This window comes from Lampetra fluviatilis, chromosome 48 (assembly GCF_964198595.1).
Source record: "Lampetra fluviatilis chromosome 48, kcLamFluv1.1, whole genome shotgun sequence".
NCBI lineage: Eukaryota > Metazoa > Chordata > Hyperoartia > Petromyzontiformes > Petromyzontidae > Lampetra > Lampetra fluviatilis.
The window spans coordinates 9,240,681-9,259,103 of NC_136322.1; the positions used below are offsets into that span (position 1 = coordinate 9,240,681).

At 50.0% G+C, this 18,423-nt stretch overlaps 2 protein-coding genes across 3 annotated transcripts; one reads left to right on the plus strand and one right to left on the minus strand.

Moving 5' to 3' along the window:
- Positions 1–5,316: 5,316 nt before the first annotated feature.
- On the minus strand, positions 5,317–11,730 carry LOC144948314 (uncharacterized). Of its 2 annotated transcripts, XM_078877750.1 has the most exons (3): positions 11,566–11,730; positions 11,336–11,457; positions 5,317–7,128 (listed from the first exon to the last, which is right to left on the minus strand). In XM_078877750.1, exon 3 carries the CDS (start codon positions 7,098–7,100, stop codon positions 6,417–6,419), a length of 684 nt encoding a protein of 227 aa, XP_078733876.1. In that variant the 5' UTR covers positions 7,101–7,128; positions 11,336–11,457; positions 11,566–11,730; the 3' UTR covers positions 5,317–6,416. The 2 variants fall into 2 exon arrangements, with proteins under 2 accessions (XP_078733876.1, XP_078733875.1); XM_078877749.1 differs by lacking the exon at positions 11,566–11,730 and having other exon boundaries at positions 11,336–11,559.
- Positions 11,731–12,068: 338 nt separating this feature from the next.
- LOC144948304 (uncharacterized) lies at positions 12,069–16,618 on the plus strand. The gene is made up of 2 exons (XM_078877737.1): positions 12,069–12,105; positions 14,963–16,618. The coding sequence occupies exon 2, from the start codon at positions 14,976–14,978 to the stop codon at positions 16,323–16,325; it is 1,350 nt and encodes a 449-aa protein (XP_078733863.1). The 5' UTR covers positions 12,069–12,105; positions 14,963–14,975; the 3' UTR covers positions 16,326–16,618.
- The last annotated feature ends 1,805 nt before the right edge of the window (positions 16,619–18,423 follow it).

The following is an 18,423-nucleotide window of genomic DNA, read 5'->3' on the forward strand; positions in this document are numbered from 1 at the left end:
AGCAGAGATAATAGCCTAAAAACATGGAGGCATCGCGTGAGCTAACACTGTGTACCTGCCTGGACCACAGCTGTTCCCACACCTACATTTAAGACCTGTAGAAATGGCTCTTGGTTCATCCGAAGGATTGTCTGCACACCCACCAGCGTAAGCCCACGGGTCGCTGTTTTGGACGGTGTAAAGAGGACTCCCGCCTCGGCGTCAGCTGATTGAAGCTGCGGTAGCGGAAAGGGACCAATATTTGCGTGCCTGGCGGAATCTATTGATTCCTTTGCCAAGGCCTGAACTGTAACGTTCGCCACAGTATTTTTACATGGGGAATCCAAAAAGAACAATCTTTGCCCTGACGGCATCTCGACACATCCTTGGTCTGTCAGAATCTTTAGGGGCATCCTGCTAAAAAAATCGGTACCCAAGAGGCAAGGCACCGCCAGAATTTTTTAAATCAATACGGGCCCCGACATTTCAATTACCCCACTTCTGACACCAGTTGTAATGATTCTCGGGCGACACGAACTGTAAAGGGCTTTAAACTTAATTTGGAGCTTTCGTGACTGCAGGAATTACTCTTTGGTTCTTTCGGTAAAGTCACGTATAAAGATAAAATAATAAATTAAATACTAGCATACGACGTTTTGATTGCAACACAAGCAATCATCATCAGGTATAAATGAAATAGAAATACAAATCTAGTATACTTAGAAATGTAATGTAATACAACAGAGAGTCGGATAACATAAGTCAACACCCTACCTGGTTGATTACGTTCTTCCTGAGAATGCTAAATTTGAGAGAGAGATAAAACACAGAACCAGAGACATATAGACAGACATATAAGCATATAAGTAATATAAGTAGAGGGCTTTCTTTATTTTGATCGGGCGCTGCACGCAGATAACTTGGCCAGGGATGACACGCAGATCACTTGGGACAGGGATGACACACAACTCGCGACGCGAAGATAGCGACGATGTGAAGACAGCGGCGACGCGAAGACAGCGATGACCCCGATCCCACGGCAGCCCCGAACCTTGCTCGTCGCCTCCTTTTATGCTTGGCGTGGCCCTGACTCCGCCCCAGGCCATGGCCCCGTTCCCGAACTTCCCTGGCGATTCCCCCTTGTGACAACTCGCCCCCTATTATTTATCAACCCTGTAATTTCTGCTCGTGACCACTAGTCCACGCACTGTCTTTGCACCTGCACTGTCTCCACAGACGTACTGTCTCCACACACGCACTGTCTCTACACTAGTACACCACACGGGTGTGTTGGAGAGTAAATCCACATTCACAATCTGATTACGACGTTTCGCCAGTAATTACGAGCATCATCAGACGACAGCCATATTTGTGGAGAAATCCTGTTTCGTTCCTAGATCCCTCTGCCCTTCTGTGCGTACCTCCTTCCCGGCTGCGTTCCTGCGGTGAGCAGGCATTTTCTGTGTCTGCGCCTCGGTCGTGGAATTCTCTACCATGGAAAATTCGTTTAACCGACAATGTAGATGAAACCATATCTTAAGTCAGTTTATTCGATGTAGCTCTCATCTTCTCTTGGCCTTTCCTTAAGCTTAATCTTACAAGGCGCTTTGAGACAGTGGAAAGCGCCTTTCAAATAAATTACCGACATTTATATTTGCGCAATCTAACAAAAAAAACTCATGGATATTGGTCGCGAAAGCCAACGTGTTAAAATGAAAATACTGCACGTCTATACATCACCCCATGATGCAGAGCCTGAGAGATGAGTGTTAAGTATGGTGCAGTAAATGCGATAAGTTTTTGTCTATTTGTATTGTTTCTTTATGCCAACTTCATATAATAAACGAATATAAAACACGGAAAAAAACAACACCTACAAACATGTCGAACAATAATGTGCAAAAATAAGTTATTTTAGACAATGATGACGATTTAGTGATTGTCCGATGTTTTTGAAAATCTGGCGCCTCCTCCCCCAACCCCGCAAGCCGGTGCAGTTTTCAAGTGTTTGCGTTTTAAGTAACTGTTACTCAAATATATACAGCACAGATACTCCTCTACTTATGAACATTCGACTTATGAACTTTCAGAGATTGGAACAAACCCGGTCCGGTGCGTCCAGTTGCCTGTTCAGACCGAGAGTCGTAAGTTCAACCGCCCCGCTCAATAGATGGCGGTGGTGGCATCTACATCTGCAGAACCTGAAGAACCAGTGGCATGCCATCTGTAGAACGAGAAGAACCAGTAGCATCTACATCTGCAGAACTTAAAGAACCAGTGTCATCTACGTCTGAAGAACGTTAAGAATTAGTGGCATCTACATCTGCAGAACGTAAAGAACCAGTGGCATCTACATCTCAAGAACTTGAAGAACCACTGGCACTATGTCTGCAGAACATGAAGAACCAGTTGCATCTACATCTGCAGAACATGAAGGACCAGTGACATCTACATCTGCAGAACATGAAGGACCAGTGACATCTCCATCTGCAGAACAGGCATCTACAGGAGAGCACACAACTTTCAAAGACATTCCCCGTGTTTAGTGTACACGCCGTACAACACGTTTGGAATCGACAAGAGTAAAGTGGGGACTTACTAACAAAGCAACTTACCTCTGGAACATAACTCATTTGTAAGTAAAGAAGTCGCTGTATAGGGTATATATATGTGTGTGTGTACACGGGGTATATATGTGTGTGTACACGGTGTATATATGTGTGTGTACAGGGTGTGTTTGTGTGTGTTTGTGTTTGGAGCCATTGAAGAGGGTTCTACAATGTCTTCTTCGTTCTTTCGGTAAAGTCACGTAGAAGGGAAATAATAAAAATAAAACATAATAAAATAATTCTCACGACGTTTCGGCCACAACGCAAGCAGCCGTCCTCAGGTGAAGAACAGGTCTGTCATTCAGACGCTGTCTTTCCGACATACCTGTTCTTCACCTGAGGACGGCTGCTTGCGTTGTGGCCGAAACGTCGTGAGAATTATTTAATGTTTAATTTTTATTATTTTATTATTTCCCTTCTACGTGACTTTACCGAAAGAACTAAGAAGATGAATCCCTGCAGTCACGAAAGCTTTAAATCGAAAGGTTCTACAATGGTCACACAGTGCTTGGCTACAACTAAACCGCGATACCCTCGTTGCTGATCTCGTCAAGGAGCTATAAACCATCGCCACGCGACACTCCGGTGGTCATACTCGTAGCAGTAGCAGCAGCGGCAGTAGCAGCAGCGGCAGCAGCAGCAACAGCAGCGGCGGCGGTAGCGGCGGCGGTGGTGGCGGCGGCGGCAGCAGCAGCGGCTTCGGGCTCAGCCGTCGAATCAAAGGCAGCAGCCACCGCATCATGGCTGCGCGACACTTTCCCATATGCTTCCGCGGCCGTCTGGAACACTCTCTTTCCAATATTAGGAAAACGATGAGAGCTATGCGTCATCGCCTAGATTGATAAACTCATTTCTTTGGAAGCTGCTGCTTGTTGTTGTGGTGTTTAGTTTGTTGTCCTTCCCCATCCCCCGAACCTCCTATAACACTGGTCAACAACAAAAAAACATTTTTTTCTGGCCTGTACTTTTGCAGCTGTTTTAGACTAATTTCAGGGTGCTGATTCCAAATCTGATCTCAGATTTGCTCTATCACATCTCATTTTATGCTATCGGCATACCCTATTTTCATTGATTTTACCCGAAATTAACTCTGTCACTTATGGTTGCAAGTTGTTGCGAGTCCGTGACTGCTTTAGTGTTAAACTATGGCGCTGTATTTTTAGGATAGTGTGTTTATAATATAATTTTATGTAGATATCCACATTTATTTAATATTTATCTTCTGCCGTTCTTATTGAAAATGCACTATTTTATATCTCAAAAACCTGATTTGATAAACAAAAACTGATGCCAGATTTGGAATCAGCACCCCAAAATTACCTTAAACCCGTTGGAATACATTATGCCAGAATAAGTGTGTTGACCAGTGTTATCAACGGTCGGCTATGTGCGGTGCGAAGGGAAGTTCAACGTACGTAGGTAAATCTGTTCAGACCTGAACGTTATTATCCGTCTTCATCTTCCCGCTTCACAATCGAGAGGGGAAATGAATAAACTTTCAGAGTCAGAATCGTTACTCATCCAGGGGCAATCCGATGAGCTATGAAGCTCTTTGTCACAGATGTCCAGTAGGGGCACGGGGGATCGCAAAGTTACAACAACAAAGTACAAAACACGATAGGAGTGCAAAGTATAGGAAAGGTAAATAAATTACTTAAAAACTATTTTTTATTGTTACCAGGTAAGGCCCCTACTGAGCTATGTAGAAGCTCTTTTTCAGAAGTGACCTGGGCCATCACAAATGATAGCAGCGCAACCAGGTGGCTGACATCATCATCACGTGGAAATGTATAGCAGCAGCTATGCATGTCCACATCATGCGTGGTGATGTTGATTCTCAATGTGGAGGGGAAAAACCGGAGGACCCGGAGAAAAATCCACGCGACCACGGGAGAGAGCGAGAGACATGCAAACTCCAAATATACAACAGGCGTCAGGGTCGGGATCGAACCCACGACCTGCGATGATCCCAATGCTGCTGTATATTTGGAGTCTGCGTCTCTCTCCCCATGGTCGCGTCGATTTTTCTCTGGGTCTTGTTTTTTTCCACACTGTGATGATGATATGTTGAGCTGGTATCATTTGTGATTGCCCAGGTCGCTTCTGAAAGAGAGTTCCTACATAGCTCAGTGGGGCCTTACCTAGTAGCAATAACCAAAAATAGTTGAGTTCATACCAGGCGAGGGAGGTTAACATCTCGCCACAGCGGCAGATCTGGGGAGGGGGGGGGGTGGTGGGGGACTCGGGGTCAGGAATTTATGACATCGACAAACGGCACTAAAATACAAACCTCTCTCCCGTGGTTCCATCAAAACGGCCGGAGTTTCATTCCAACTCCAAATTCACGGCCACGAAGGCCACACGAGGGGGGGTAGGGGTGGGTGGGTGATGGGGGAGCGTCCTCTGTCGTTGCCGCCACCGACGACGCCGCCATCGCCTTCACTGCTGCCGGCCGCGTTTCAAAGCCGGAGGAGGTGGTGGTGGGGGCGGTGGGGGGGGCGTTTCTGTTGGGGCCGCTGGCCCCCGCAGTCCCTCCTGGCTGCTCAAATATGTGGGGGCCGTTGGCCCCCGGGGTCTCTCCCTCACGCATCCCCTATTCCGTTCGCGTTGCCACACCGCCCTAATACCCGCTAGGGTGTCGCCGGCATTCGAACGCGAAGCCCCTACTCATCCAGCCTCACGCAGCGCTCCCCCGCTGCGAGCATACGTACGCACAGCATGATCAATCAAACGCCATACACCGTTACGTACAGCTCTCGCACGCTGCGAGCGTGTGCCCGTCTACCGCCCTGTGCAGCACTCGTCTCCACGTCGAGTACCCACGTTACCAATCGCGCACCTGTATCATACACGGAGCGAACGTACGCACACCCACACACGCAGCTCCGTGCACTCCAACTCAACACTGACTACTCACGTTATGATCGCGCACCTGTATCATACACGGAGTGAACGTACGCGCACACACGCAGCTCCACTCGCGACACCCACTCTCGCGCCGCTCTGCGCAGCGCTCTGCGCAGCGCTCCCACGAGGCGAGCCACTGTATACGCAGCACCACACGCGTTCACACTTCTCAACGAGATCACACGAGGCCACGATCAGCTATTAATGATTTATTGTCTGCTACCTGGGACTGGTTGTTGAGTCAGTATGAATCGACGAGGCTGGCCTACGCTGATACCTTTATGCCTATTCCCGATTTATCTGCTTATGATCCTAATGCACCTTCTTACTCACGGTTAGGTGCCCACGGAGGTCCGTTGATCCCGTGCTCGCAGCGTACCTCGATGCGTCGCACGGACGTCCGGGTCGCTGGGCTGGAGAGCGTCTCGTGGCCTGATCCTGGAGCAAGAGAGAGATCTCCCGTTTTCGCCCCCTTTTTATCGTCCCTACATCAAAGGGATGCTGCTCCGCCTGTCGTCGCCCCCTCCCAGTTTTTCTTTAACAATGGGCGCGCGCGCCCGTCAGGGCGCGTGCGGCGGTTCTGGGCGCCTTTGCTATGCTAATCAGATGCACTGCATGTTGCGGCGTTTATTCTAATTATGCTCCTCCATAACAATGCTTATGCCCCTCTGCCGGCCCCGTCGATACGTGCGTGTGTGGGGTGTGTGTGGTGCGTTTCACCCGCGGTGGCCGAGTGGCCCCTCGCTGCGACCTTGCCGGTCGCAGCACCGCACAGTAGCATCGGGGGAGGTTGTCCAATTCCCTGGTCACCGGAAACCGTGAAAGTTATCCCGATAAGGGCTTCTCGGATTAAAACCGGTCGGCCAGGTGACCTCCCCTCGGAGCTCTATGGGGGGGGGGGGGAAATGCGTGCGGGTGTGTTTATGTGAGGTGAGGTGAGGGGGACGCGGGGTTGGCTCCGTCGCTTGGTGGTGGCGAGGTCGTAGATGGGGCGCCTGCTGGCGGCGGCATCACATTTCTCTTCGCCTGCCTCGCTCCGGTGGAGAAAGAGTGGTCGCCACCGGACGTCCGCCGTCTTCTCGGTTCGCCTCCTCCGCCTCCGTTTCCGCGGGGAGCGGGAGCGTCGAACGTCTGAGCCGAGGCACCCTCCGGTTTGCCACTGGACGGGGGTCGCGACGGCAAGCCGTGGACGTTCTGGTGAATGTGAAGGGCCCTGGAGTCTGCAAACTCCTTGCCGCACGCGGCGCACCGACACGCCCTGCCACCCTCGTGAACCCGCCGGTGGGCAGCGAGGGTGTCCGACCGGGCGAATATCTTGCCGCACTCGGCGCACATGTAGGGTATCTCCTCGGCGTGCGCCGCCCGGTGCTCGCGGAAGACCTCGGCGTCGATGAACACTTTGCCGCACTCGGCGCACTTGTGCGACTCGCGCGCGTCGTGCGTCGCCTGGTGGCCGATGAACACGCTCAGCTTGTACGTTTTGAACGGGCAGTGGGGGCACCGGAACAGAGCGGGCTCCGTCCACCCCTTGTGCCGCTTCATGTGGTCGTCCAGGGCGGGCAGGTTGACCACGAGCCACTTGCAGATCGGGCAGAAGAACTTCATCTCCGCTCCGTTCCGTTCCGCGTCGGCACTGGGGCACGCAAGGGCAAAGCATCAATCATAACATGGAAAATTGTGTGACGCGCCGCCGCACGATATCCATTCACAGGTGAACCGCTACACCTCGCTGATGATCTGAGGAGCATGAACCGTTACGTAAACTCTCCAACCGTCATCCTCGTAGCAGCAGCGGCGCATTGTTGCGCGGCGCTTTGAGATCCGCTTCTTCTGCGGCCGTCTGGAACGCTCTTCCCTTCCGATATTAGGAAGCCACTGGGAACTATGATGCACTTTTAAATCATCATCTCGATTGACAAATTCACTTCTTTAGAACTGCTTTTTGTGTTTCGTTTGTTGTCCTTTCCCCGCACCTGCGATTAGCACAGTTGGCTGCGTCGTGGCGAGATGTTAACTACCTCTGCTGGTATACAGGTCTTGGGTTCGATCCCGACCCTGATACCTGTATATTTGGAGTTTGCGTGTCTCTCTCCCCATGATTGCGTGGATTTTTCTCCAGGTCCTCCGGTTTTTCCCTCCATATTTAGAATCAACATCACCACGCGTTCAGAGTACAGTATTTGGCTGCTCTAAATTGTCATACTATGATAAGCCACTTTGTTGAGTTGCTATAATTTGTGATGCCCAGGTCGCTTCTGAAAAAGAGCTCCTACATAGCTCAGTGCTGGGGCCTTACCTGGTAACAATAATAAATTGTTTACTTTTGGCAAGGTACGGTGCAAAATAATTTCAACGTACACACATACATAGAGTAGTGAGGAACCAAACATAAGCGGGGAAGGCAGCAGTCCAGCGTTGAGCCAAAAATATTTTCCCAAGCTCTGCGGTCCTTTATATAATAAGGTGTTATCAGCCAAGTCATGAGAGCTCATACGTGGGTGGAAACTGAAGCATCCGGAGAAAAACCCACGCATACGATGGAGTAGCGCCACCCCACAACAGACGGAACAGATGGAGATTAGTCCACACACTCTGCTACTGTACCGCCTTATCCCGGCAGAGCTAGGCGGTACAGCTCCTCCTCAACCGCCACCCACGGGTAGAAGGGAGTGAGATGGAACAGATGGAGATTAGTCCACACACTCTGCTGCTGTGCCACCTTCTACCTGGCAAAGCCAGTGGGTACGGCTCCTCCTCAACCTCCACCCACGGGTGAGAGCCTGGGCAGGTGAGAGGCTGTGCAGGTGAGAGGCTGGGCAGGTGAGAGGCTGGACAGGTGAGAGGCTGGGCAGGTGAGAGCCTGTGCAGTTGAGAGGCTGAACAGGTGAGAGGCTGGGCAGGTGAGCCTGGGCAGGTGAGAGACTGGGCAGGTGAGAGGCTGGGCAGGTGAAAGTCCCCCGTATGACCTTAACAGGCAAGTAAGTTGCTGTTAGCGATTAGCGGCCAATGAAGGCTGGCACCATGGCACACGAGGGGGTGGGTGGCCAGCACCACTCCCGGCCGCCTTTCTCTCCCCAGTGGTGATGTTTACTACACACCGCACCAGGTTACACAGACACACAGATGGACACAGATTTACACACCCCAGAGACACAGACTAAGATACACAGACTAAGACACAGACTAAGACACAGACACACATACACGGATGGAAACAGATTGACATACACCCAGAGACACAGACGGATACAGACACAGATGGCCACAGATTGTCACACAGCAAGGCCGTAATTATAATATATATTGGGGGGGACACATCCCCCTATATTCAAATATGCTCAAAATGTCCCCCCCAATATATTGCTATAAAATAGATTTCTGTTTATATTATAGTGGTTTATTGTTGTACTTTATTAATCCCTAATCTCTGCCATTACATACAATGAAACAAGAAAAGGTAAAAAATAAAAAACAGAGCAATGTAATACAATACACTATTAGACATTATACAAAATAAAATAAAAAGTCCATCCCATGTGTTAGTGAATTGTTTTACCGGTAGGAACGAAGTGGACCAGCCTACAATAGATTATATCGTCCGTCCGACCGTCCGTCCGACCGTGTAGCAACATCGCCCCCTACTGCAAACACTTGGCATGACCCTACAAAAACCTTTAGACTCAGTGACGCTTTCCTGGCTAAACAAGTGTAACATTCCCTTATAATTCCCTCAGATAGCTTTTAATTAAAACATTTAAATTAATGAGGCTTTCCTGGCTAAACAAGTGTAACATTCCCTTATAATTCCCTGAGATAGCTTTTAATTAAAACTTTTAAATTCAAATTTTACTCACAGCGCCCTAAAGCCTACAGCTAGGCCTAAAGCCTCGAACTACGCCTATCACTCTCCCTTCATATCGTACCCCCGCGTGTGTGCAAGGGAGTTAATGTTTAACAATGTTACATTCCCTGATGCTTTTAAATAGAAACATTTAAATTTAAAGCTTTTACATAAATAATAAAAACATTTAATTTTAAAATTAACTCACGGCGGCCTAAAGCCTACAGCTAGGCCTAAAGCCTAGAACTAGGCCTCAACCTCTCCCTTTGTATCGTACCCCCGTGTGTGTGAAAGGGAGTTAATGTTTTACAATGTTACATTCCCTGATGTTTTTAAATAGAAACATTTACATTTAAAGCTTTTACATAAATAATTCAAGCATTTAAATTACAAATTAACTCACAGCGGCCTAACGCCTACAGCTAGGCCTAAAGCCTAGAATTAGGCCTCACACTCTCCCTTCGTATCGTCCGATTCGGTGTAGCAACATCGCCCCCTACTGCAAACACTTGGCAGGACCCTACAAAAACCTTTAGACTCAGTGGGGCTTTCCTGGCTAAACAAGTGTAATAATCCATTATGTTTATATTCTTTGGTTATTCGTTCCTACCAGCCCACCCCGCAGGGTCCTATTACTGGTAGGAACGAAGTGGACCAGACCACCAATAGATTAATGTGTCCGTCCGTCCGTGTATCAACATCGCCCCCTACTGCAAACACTTGGCATGACCCTGTCCGACAAGATGGCCGCCCGCTCCCCCTGCGATGTGAATTAAACAAGATGGCCGTCGCTTCCGGCGCATCACGGCAAAACTTTAAACTTCGCTTCAAAATTACTTTACTGAAACGCAGCACGTTTATTTAAAAAAATACTTTACTGAAACGCAGCACGTTTTTTTAACACAGAGACAAGAAACTTTTATTAACACAGAGACGAGATACATTTAATCGCCTTATTTGTGCACGAAAAGCGCGGCTTCGCGAGGCCTAGTGCAGAGGCTTCGCGAGGCCTAGTGCAGAAGGCTTCGCTAAGTCTACTGCAGAGAAGGCTTCGCAAGGCCTAGTGCAGTAGGCTTCGCGAGGCCTAATGCGGCAGGCTTCGCGAGGTTTCGCGAGGCCTAGTGCGGCAGGCTTCGCGAGGCCTAGTGCGGGAGGCTTATTAACACAGAGACGAGATACATTTAATCGCCTTATTTGTGCACGATAATTTTTTCTTTAACTCCTCTATACCCGGTCGATATCCCTGTACCGGTACTAAGTATTATTCCTACCAGCCCACCCCGCAGGGTCCTGTTAATATTTTAGGCAGGAAATTCGTTTTCAAATTTAGATTTTTTTTTTCTGGGGGAGGGGGACCCCCAGACCCCCTGGAAGATTTGGTCCCCCCAATGTTGACTCCATGGCTACGGCCTTGTCACACAGACGAATACAGAGACACAAATGGCCACAGATTGACACACAGACATACAGACACACAGATGGCCACAGATTGACACACACAGACGGACACACACAGATGGCCACAGTTTGACACACAGACAGATTGACACAGATCGATACAGACAGACACACACAGATGGCCACTGATCGAAACACACAGATGGCCACAGATTGACAGACACAGACGGATACAGACACATACACAGATGGCCACAGATTGACACACACACAGACGGATACAGACACACACACAGATTGGAACAGAGACGCAGACCGATACAGACAGACACACACAGATGGCCACAGATTAACACACAGACGGACACGCACAGATAGCCACAGATTGACACACACACAGATGGATACAGACACACACACAGATTGGAACAGAGACGCAGACCGATACAGACACAGATGACCACAGATTAACAGACACAGATGGATACAGACAGACACACACAGATGGCCACAGATTGACACACACAACAACAACAACAACCGCCATTCGCCACTAAGTGGCGGTGACGTCACCACGACGCTTGTGCCAGGCCAAGTGTACCTTGAGGCCACGTGAAGTGTCGAACGCCCGCTGGCAGGAGGTCACGGGGCAGACCCAGGTGCCACGGGTCGACTGACCGAGATGACAGAGATGACTGGCTGATGCACCACCTGTGCCCCCTACTGTACACACAGACCGATACAGACACACACACACGGATGGCCACAGATTGACAGACACACAGACACGGGTGAAGATTCTCCCACAGCGACACAAAGACGCGGACTCACGCAGACTCGGGCGACTTGGTCGTGACGTCAGCATTTCCTGCTCGCCGTGACGTCACGTCTCTCTCCAACCCACCAGGCGCCCGCCGCGGGAACGTCTCCCCCCCACCACCACTTGGTGCAGTGTTGAGTCTATGGGCAGTGTTGAGTCTATGGGCAGTGTTGAGTCTATGGGTAGTGTTGAGTCTATGGGTAGTGTTGAGTCTATGGTGCAGTGTTGAGTCTATGGGCAGTGTTGAGTCTATGGGTAGTGTTGAGTCAATGGGTAGTCATCTTCTTGGTTCTTTCGGTAAAGTCACGTAGAATGGAAATAATAAAAATAAAACATAATACAATTATTCTCACGACGTTTCGGCCACAACGCAAGCAGCCGTGACGTCACGTCACTTCGTCCTCCACAGCTCGTGACATCATCACCCCCACCGGTCGTGACGTCACGCCGGCGTTGCTTGCTGCCACTTTTCCTCCCCCCCACGTCATTCGCACGCGACGGAAGGAAGCCGACGGAGAAGGAGCGGAGGCCGTGAGTGAGAGAGACCGTGGGTGAGAGAGACCGTGGGGGAGAGAGACCGTGGGTGAGAGACCGTGGGGAGAGGCCGTGGGAGAGAGAGGGAGAGACCGTGGTGGAGAGGCCGTGGTGGAGAGACCGTGGGTGAGAGACCGTGGGAGAGAGACCGTGGGAGAGTGACGGTGGGGGAGAGACCGTGGGGAGAGGCCGTGGGAGAGAGAGGGAGAGACCGTGGTGGAGAGGCCGTGGTGGAGAGACCGTGGGAGAGAGACCGTGGGGGAGAGACCGTGGGCGAGAGACCGTGAGTAATAGAGAGAGAGAGATCGTGGGAGATTGTGAGAGGGAGATTGTGAGTTGGAGATTGTGAGTGGGAGATTGTGAGTGGGAGATTGTGAGTGGGAGATTGTCAGAGGGAGATTGTCAGAGGGAGATTGTGAGTGGGAGATCGTGAGTGGGAGATCGTGAGATGGAGATCATGAGATGGAGATCGTGAACATGAGATACTTCTGCGCCGATTTTAGACTTGCAGGCCGGCCCTGCCTACAATCCATCGTGGGTTTAACATGTAGGCTGAGTCGCAGTGTGAGGAGCTTACAAATCCTTGAAAGATCTGTACAGGGTCCTTATCAATCTTGATTTGAAGCTTTCTTGACTGCAGGAATCCATACTCTTTGGTTCTTTCGGTAAAATCACGTAGGTAGACAAAATAATAGATCACGACGTTTCGATCACAACGCAAGCGACCGTCATCAGGTGAGAGGGATATCGGGTCGTGACGTCACGTCTCTTTCCAACCCACCAGGTTTATTTGAACAGTGAGAGACAGAATAACAACAACCAAATCCAGAAAAACGCATGTCAAAAATGTTATAAATTGATTTGCATTTTAATGAGGGACGTTTCTTGTAGTTGGTCACCAGGTTTGCACACATCTCAGGAGGGATTTTGTCCCACTCGTCTTTGCAGATCTTCTCCAAGTCATTAAGGATTCGAGGCTGACGTTTGGCAACTCGAACCTTCAGCTCCCTCCACAGATTTTCTATGTGATTAAGGTCTGGAGACTGGCTAGGCCACTCCAGGACCTTAATGTGCTTCTTCTTGAGCCACTCCTTTATTGCCTTGGCCGTGTGTTTTGGGTCATTGTCATGCTGGAATACCCATCCACTACCCATTTTCAATGCCCTGGCTGAGGGAAGGAGGTTCTCACCCAAGATTTGACGGTTCATCGTCCCTTTGATGCGGTGAAGTTGTCCTGTCCCCTTAGAAAAACACCCCCAAAGCATAATGTTTTCACCTCCATGTTTGACGGTGGGGATGGTGTTCTTGGGGTCATAGGCAGCATTCCGCCTCCTCCAAACACTGCAAGTTGAGTTGATGCCAAAGAGCTCCATTTTGGTCTCATCTGACCACAACACTTTCACCCAGTTATCCTCTGCATCATTCAGATGTTCATTGGCAAACTTCAGACGGGCATGTATATGTGCTTTTTTGAGCAGGGGGACCTTGCGGGCGCTGCAGGATTTCAGTCCTTCACGGCGTAGTGTGTTACCAACTGTTTTCTTGGTGACTATGGTCCCAGCTGCCTTGAGATCATTGACAAGATCCTTCCGTGTAGTTCTGGGCTGATTCCTCACCGTTCTCATGATCATTGCAACTCTACGAGGTGAGATCTTGCATGGAGCCCCAGGCCGAGGGAGATTGACAGTTCTTGTGTTTCTTCCTTTTGCGAATAATCGCACCAACTGTTGTCACCTCACCAAGCTGCTTGGCGATGGTATTGTAGCCCATTCCAGCCTTGTGTAGGTCTACAATCTTGTCCCTGACATCCTTGGAGAGCTCTTTGGTCTTGGCCATGGTGGAGAAGTTGGAATTTGATTGATTGATTGCTTCTGTGAACAAATGTCTTTTATACAGGTAACAAGCTGAGATCAGGAGCACTCCCTTTAAGAGTGTGCTCCTAATCTCAGCTCGTTACCTGTATAAAAGACAACTGGGAGCCAGAAATCTTTTTGATTGAGAGGGGGTCAAATACTTATTTCCCTCATTAAAATGCAAATCAATTTATAACATTTTTGACATTCATTTTTCTGAATTTTTTTGTTGTTATTCTGTCTCTCACTGTTCAAATACACCTACCATTAAAATTATAGACTGATCATTTCTTTGTCAGTGGGCAAACGTACAAAATCAGCATGGGGTCAAATACTTTTTTCCCTCACTGTACGTTGGCTGGGTCATGTAGCCCGCATGCCCATCCACTGCACGCCCAAGCAGTTTTTGTTTAGCCGTATAGAGGGGTGGCTAAACGGGCGTGGTACGGGCTGGAGATGAGATGGCGCTGATGCGGTACGGGAGGATGAAGCTCGTTTTAACAGTTGTTCAGTATGGCCATGGGGAGTCAGCGATGTACAACGGCAAACACACGATACACACAAACAAACGATAGGAAGTGCAAAACACAAGAAAAGGTAAGCAAGTTGCCAAATGGAAATTGTTTAAGTCCGATTTATCAAGATTGGGCAAGGCAGCAACAATAACAACAGAACAATAGCCAACCGTGCTAATAGGAGGTGCGGGGGAAGGGCAACAAATTAAACACAATAACAAGCAGCAGTTCTAAAAAAATTTGTTAGTCAATCCAGGTGGTGATTTAAAAGTGCATCGTAGCTCCCAGTGGCTTCCTCATACCGGAGAGGAAGAGCGTTCCAGACGTCCGCCAGAAGCAGCAGCAGCATCTGAAAGTGCCACGCGACGCAGCGACGACCATTTTCTTTGTTCTACAGTTAGCAACCGGTGTCCGTGGTTTCTAGCTTCACGACTTGTTTGCGATACTTCACAGGGGTGGGGCGAGGGAGATTCATTTTCCTTCGTGTGCCTCACTCTTTGCCCCAGTGCTAGGACGGGAATGATGAACGAGGGAGGAGAGATCAAGATCTACTGCCCAATCTGCAACTGGGTGGTGATCAGCCTGCCCGCCCTGGAGGACCACATGAAGCGGCACAGGGGCCGGACTGAGTCCGTGCTGTACCAGTGCCCCCACTGCCCGTACAGCACGGACAAAGCGGCCACTCTGATCGGCCACCAGAGGAGCCACGCCGACGAGAAGCCCTACAAGTGTTGGGTGTGCGGTGAAGTTTTTGCGAATTCGGGAGACTTCTGCTCCCATCAGAGCGTGCACATGAAGCGGGTACGACGCAGGAAGTCGATCGTCCCACTGCCCGGAGACGTCTCGCCGGAAGAGAGGATCCGCGCAGGCGAGAGGCCGTATGTGTGCACGGTGTGCGGCAAGGCGTTCGTGCGCTCGGACACCCTCGTCATCCACAGTCGGGTCCACACGGGCGAGAAGCCGTACAAGTGTGCCACGTGCGGCAAGGCATTCAACCAGTCGACGGCGCTCCTCAACCACAAGAGGACCCACACAGGCGAGAAGCCCTACGGGTGCACGGTGTGCGGGAAGCGATTCGCCCAGTCGAGGGTTCTCGTCAAACATGAGAGGACCCACACGGGCGAGAAGCCCTACAAGTGCACCACGTGTGGCAAGTCATTCGCCCAGTCGGGCACCCTGGGCATCCACAAGCGCACCCACACAGGCGAGAGACCGTACACGTGCGACGTGTGCAACAGATCGTTCACGCACTTGGGCAACCTCAAAGTACACAAGAAGACGCACGCGGGCGGGAGGGCGTTCACGTGCCCCACGCGCGGGAAGGCCTCCTCCGAGGCAAGAAGCCTCCGGGCATGCCGGAAGGCCCGCGCGGGCTCGAGCGAGTCAACGCCGCCGGCCCGTCCCCCTCTCCTCCGCCGCCGCGCCCGCGGTAGGGCCAGGCTCCACGAGGGCGTGACTGCCACTGAGGAGGTCGTAACGAGCCTTGGGGGCGAGTGTCCCGCAGCGACCCCCTCTGCGACTCCTTCGGCGACCCCCTCGGCATCGCTAAAATCAGAACACGGAGAGACCCTCAGCTTCGAGACGTGGCCAGGGGTGAAGGTGGAATGCAACGGTGAAGATCCTTCTGCCTCCCTACAGATCATGAAGCAGGAGCGCGAGACTTGGCCAGGGGTGAAAGTAGAACTTGGGGGGGAGGATTCTTCAGTTCTTCTTTCGATCGTGAAGCAGGAACAGGAAAAAAGCCCCGGTTGTCAGAGACGGCTGGGGTTAAGTTGGCACACGGGAGACCGAGTCTCTGCTTTGGGAACAGAAGTTGAGGTCTACGTGGGAAGAGTCAAGGAGGAGGCTCCAAGCAAGCATGTCGAGTGAGAGTAAGTCGTCGACTGGGACCTTTGTTAATTTGGTGGTGTGGGTGGAGGAGAAGCTGATCGAGAAAGATCAATTTAGAAAAAATGCCGTGCGTTACATCAGCCATTCGAAAGCACGAGCGTGTCTGCACGACTGTTATGGCACGCAATGTGGAGGCAATATTTTTTGCTCTGAGAACAGATACACGTGAAGTGAAAACTACGTAGACTCTTTGTTTTATTTTACCAGGTAAGGCCCACCACTGAGCCACGTAGCTCTTTTTAAATCCTTTATATTAAGTTCACTTGCTTGCGCGCTTACGACCGTGCAAATCTTTCGGTCATTTTTTAACCCACTTCCCGTGATCCAATCGAGCACACAGACTCGTTGTGCGTGACAATTTATTTTCGTGAATATTTTTTTCCAAAATTTTCCACTTTTTAGGGAATTTTTTTTTTCATATTTAATTTAAAATACCAATGTGATAAAAATTAAACTCTTACTCAAGAAAAACAGAAATGAATAATAAAATAAAACCGATGCCACGCATATAAAGGATTTATAGTGAAAAACTTTGTTTTTACGGGTTAATTTTTTAGAAGTGACTTGGCCATCACAAATGATACCTCAACGAAGCCGCCTACCATCACGTGGACACTTATAGCAGCAGCCAGTTACTCTCTAAACGCCTGGTGATGTTGATTCTAAATGCATAAGTTCCAATCGTGACAGGGAGTGCAGCAAACGCTGCTCAAAACGTGAACGGATAACATGGCGGTGGTGACGCACACCCGGACACAAGGTCTAGACTTCAAAGGCCCACAGCTGCTGCTTTGTGATAGCAAAATCAAAAGGTGTCCTGACCAATGACGAGCCAAGGAGCGGAATCAAAATAATTCTGGTGCTTTGTGAGAAGACAGAGCCGGAGATGAAAAATGTAGGATATAAGCGAAACGCTAAACCACAGAAGTCTGTTCTGCCAGAGGTAGGCTCCGGGACTTGTCCTCGTGACTGGCAATAATATTGAGCTCTAGACCGGTAGACTCCATGCATCACAGGGAGTTTTTCTTTTAATCTTATTTTCATACGTGTCATTGGGTGAGCCACTTCCAAGCAAAGGCTTGCACTCACAGCATTGCGATACAAGACGTGTGGGAGAGAACTGTGAACAAGACTTTCTACAGCCTACACACACGACCATAGTGTGAGAATCATTCCTATCGTGCTCCGATCAAAGTCAACATCTTTGAAGGAAGACCTAAGGCCACCACTACTCGTGAGTGTGCCCAGTACTTAGTCAACCCACAGGCGAAGGATAGTGAGGGTCGAACCAGAGACTGACACGGAACGATATAACCTGATCTGGAGCGTGTCCACTGAGCAGAGAACGAGACGTACAGACAACTGCTGGATGACTCTCGGAAAGAGGGGGGAAGACATGACGGGCACTGTCTCTCCCAGCCGTTCCTCACTCTGCAAGGGTCAACCGTGTCTGGTGCCAAGGGGGGTGACGCACTGCCGCCGGCGGACGAGCTGCAAGCGATATCTGGCGACGTGACCATCGCGCACATGACTGTAGACGGAGCCAGACCCATCGATCTCTGCTAGCACGGGCACCGCAGTCAGCGTGAGCAGCATGCCGACTCGACAACCACTGCAGCGGTGGACGCAGAGCCTGGCTGGATGCAGTCGAGTAAAATCACATGCCGTGTGCCGACATACACCCACCAACCCAGCGCATCCTGCTGGGGACCTGAGGTGTTTTCGTTTCAAGGAAAGACCGCTATCAAGCCGATCACTGCCTCTGGACCCCAGAACCACCAATAGCAGAGATCGTACGTGAACATAGTCAAACCATACTACCCGCTATAATTATTGGACCTCTTGGTGACTGCCCTCCAACACACACACACACACAATGCACATATCGGTACAAATAAGATTGTTCCGCGGGGTTTTGGTTTCGCATAAGGTTGCCATTCCAAGATGGTGTGTTACTGATTAACTGGTCGTGGAGAAGCATTGTTCTGTCCCTGAAGTTGCATGAATACGGTCGTTTAGCAGTATTTTAGTCATTTGTTTATTTTCATCACGTAATCTTGGTAATTAATGCATTGAT

Bases quoted from the DNA above. Each gene is read 5' to 3' on its own strand.
- LOC144948314 (XM_078877750.1), bottom strand. From the start codon at position 7,100: ATGAAGTTCTTCTGCCCGATCTGCAAGTGGCTCGTGGTCAACCTGCCC.
- LOC144948304 (XM_078877737.1), top strand. From the start codon at position 14,976: ATGATGAACGAGGGAGGAGAGATCAAGATCTACTGCCCAATCTGCAAC.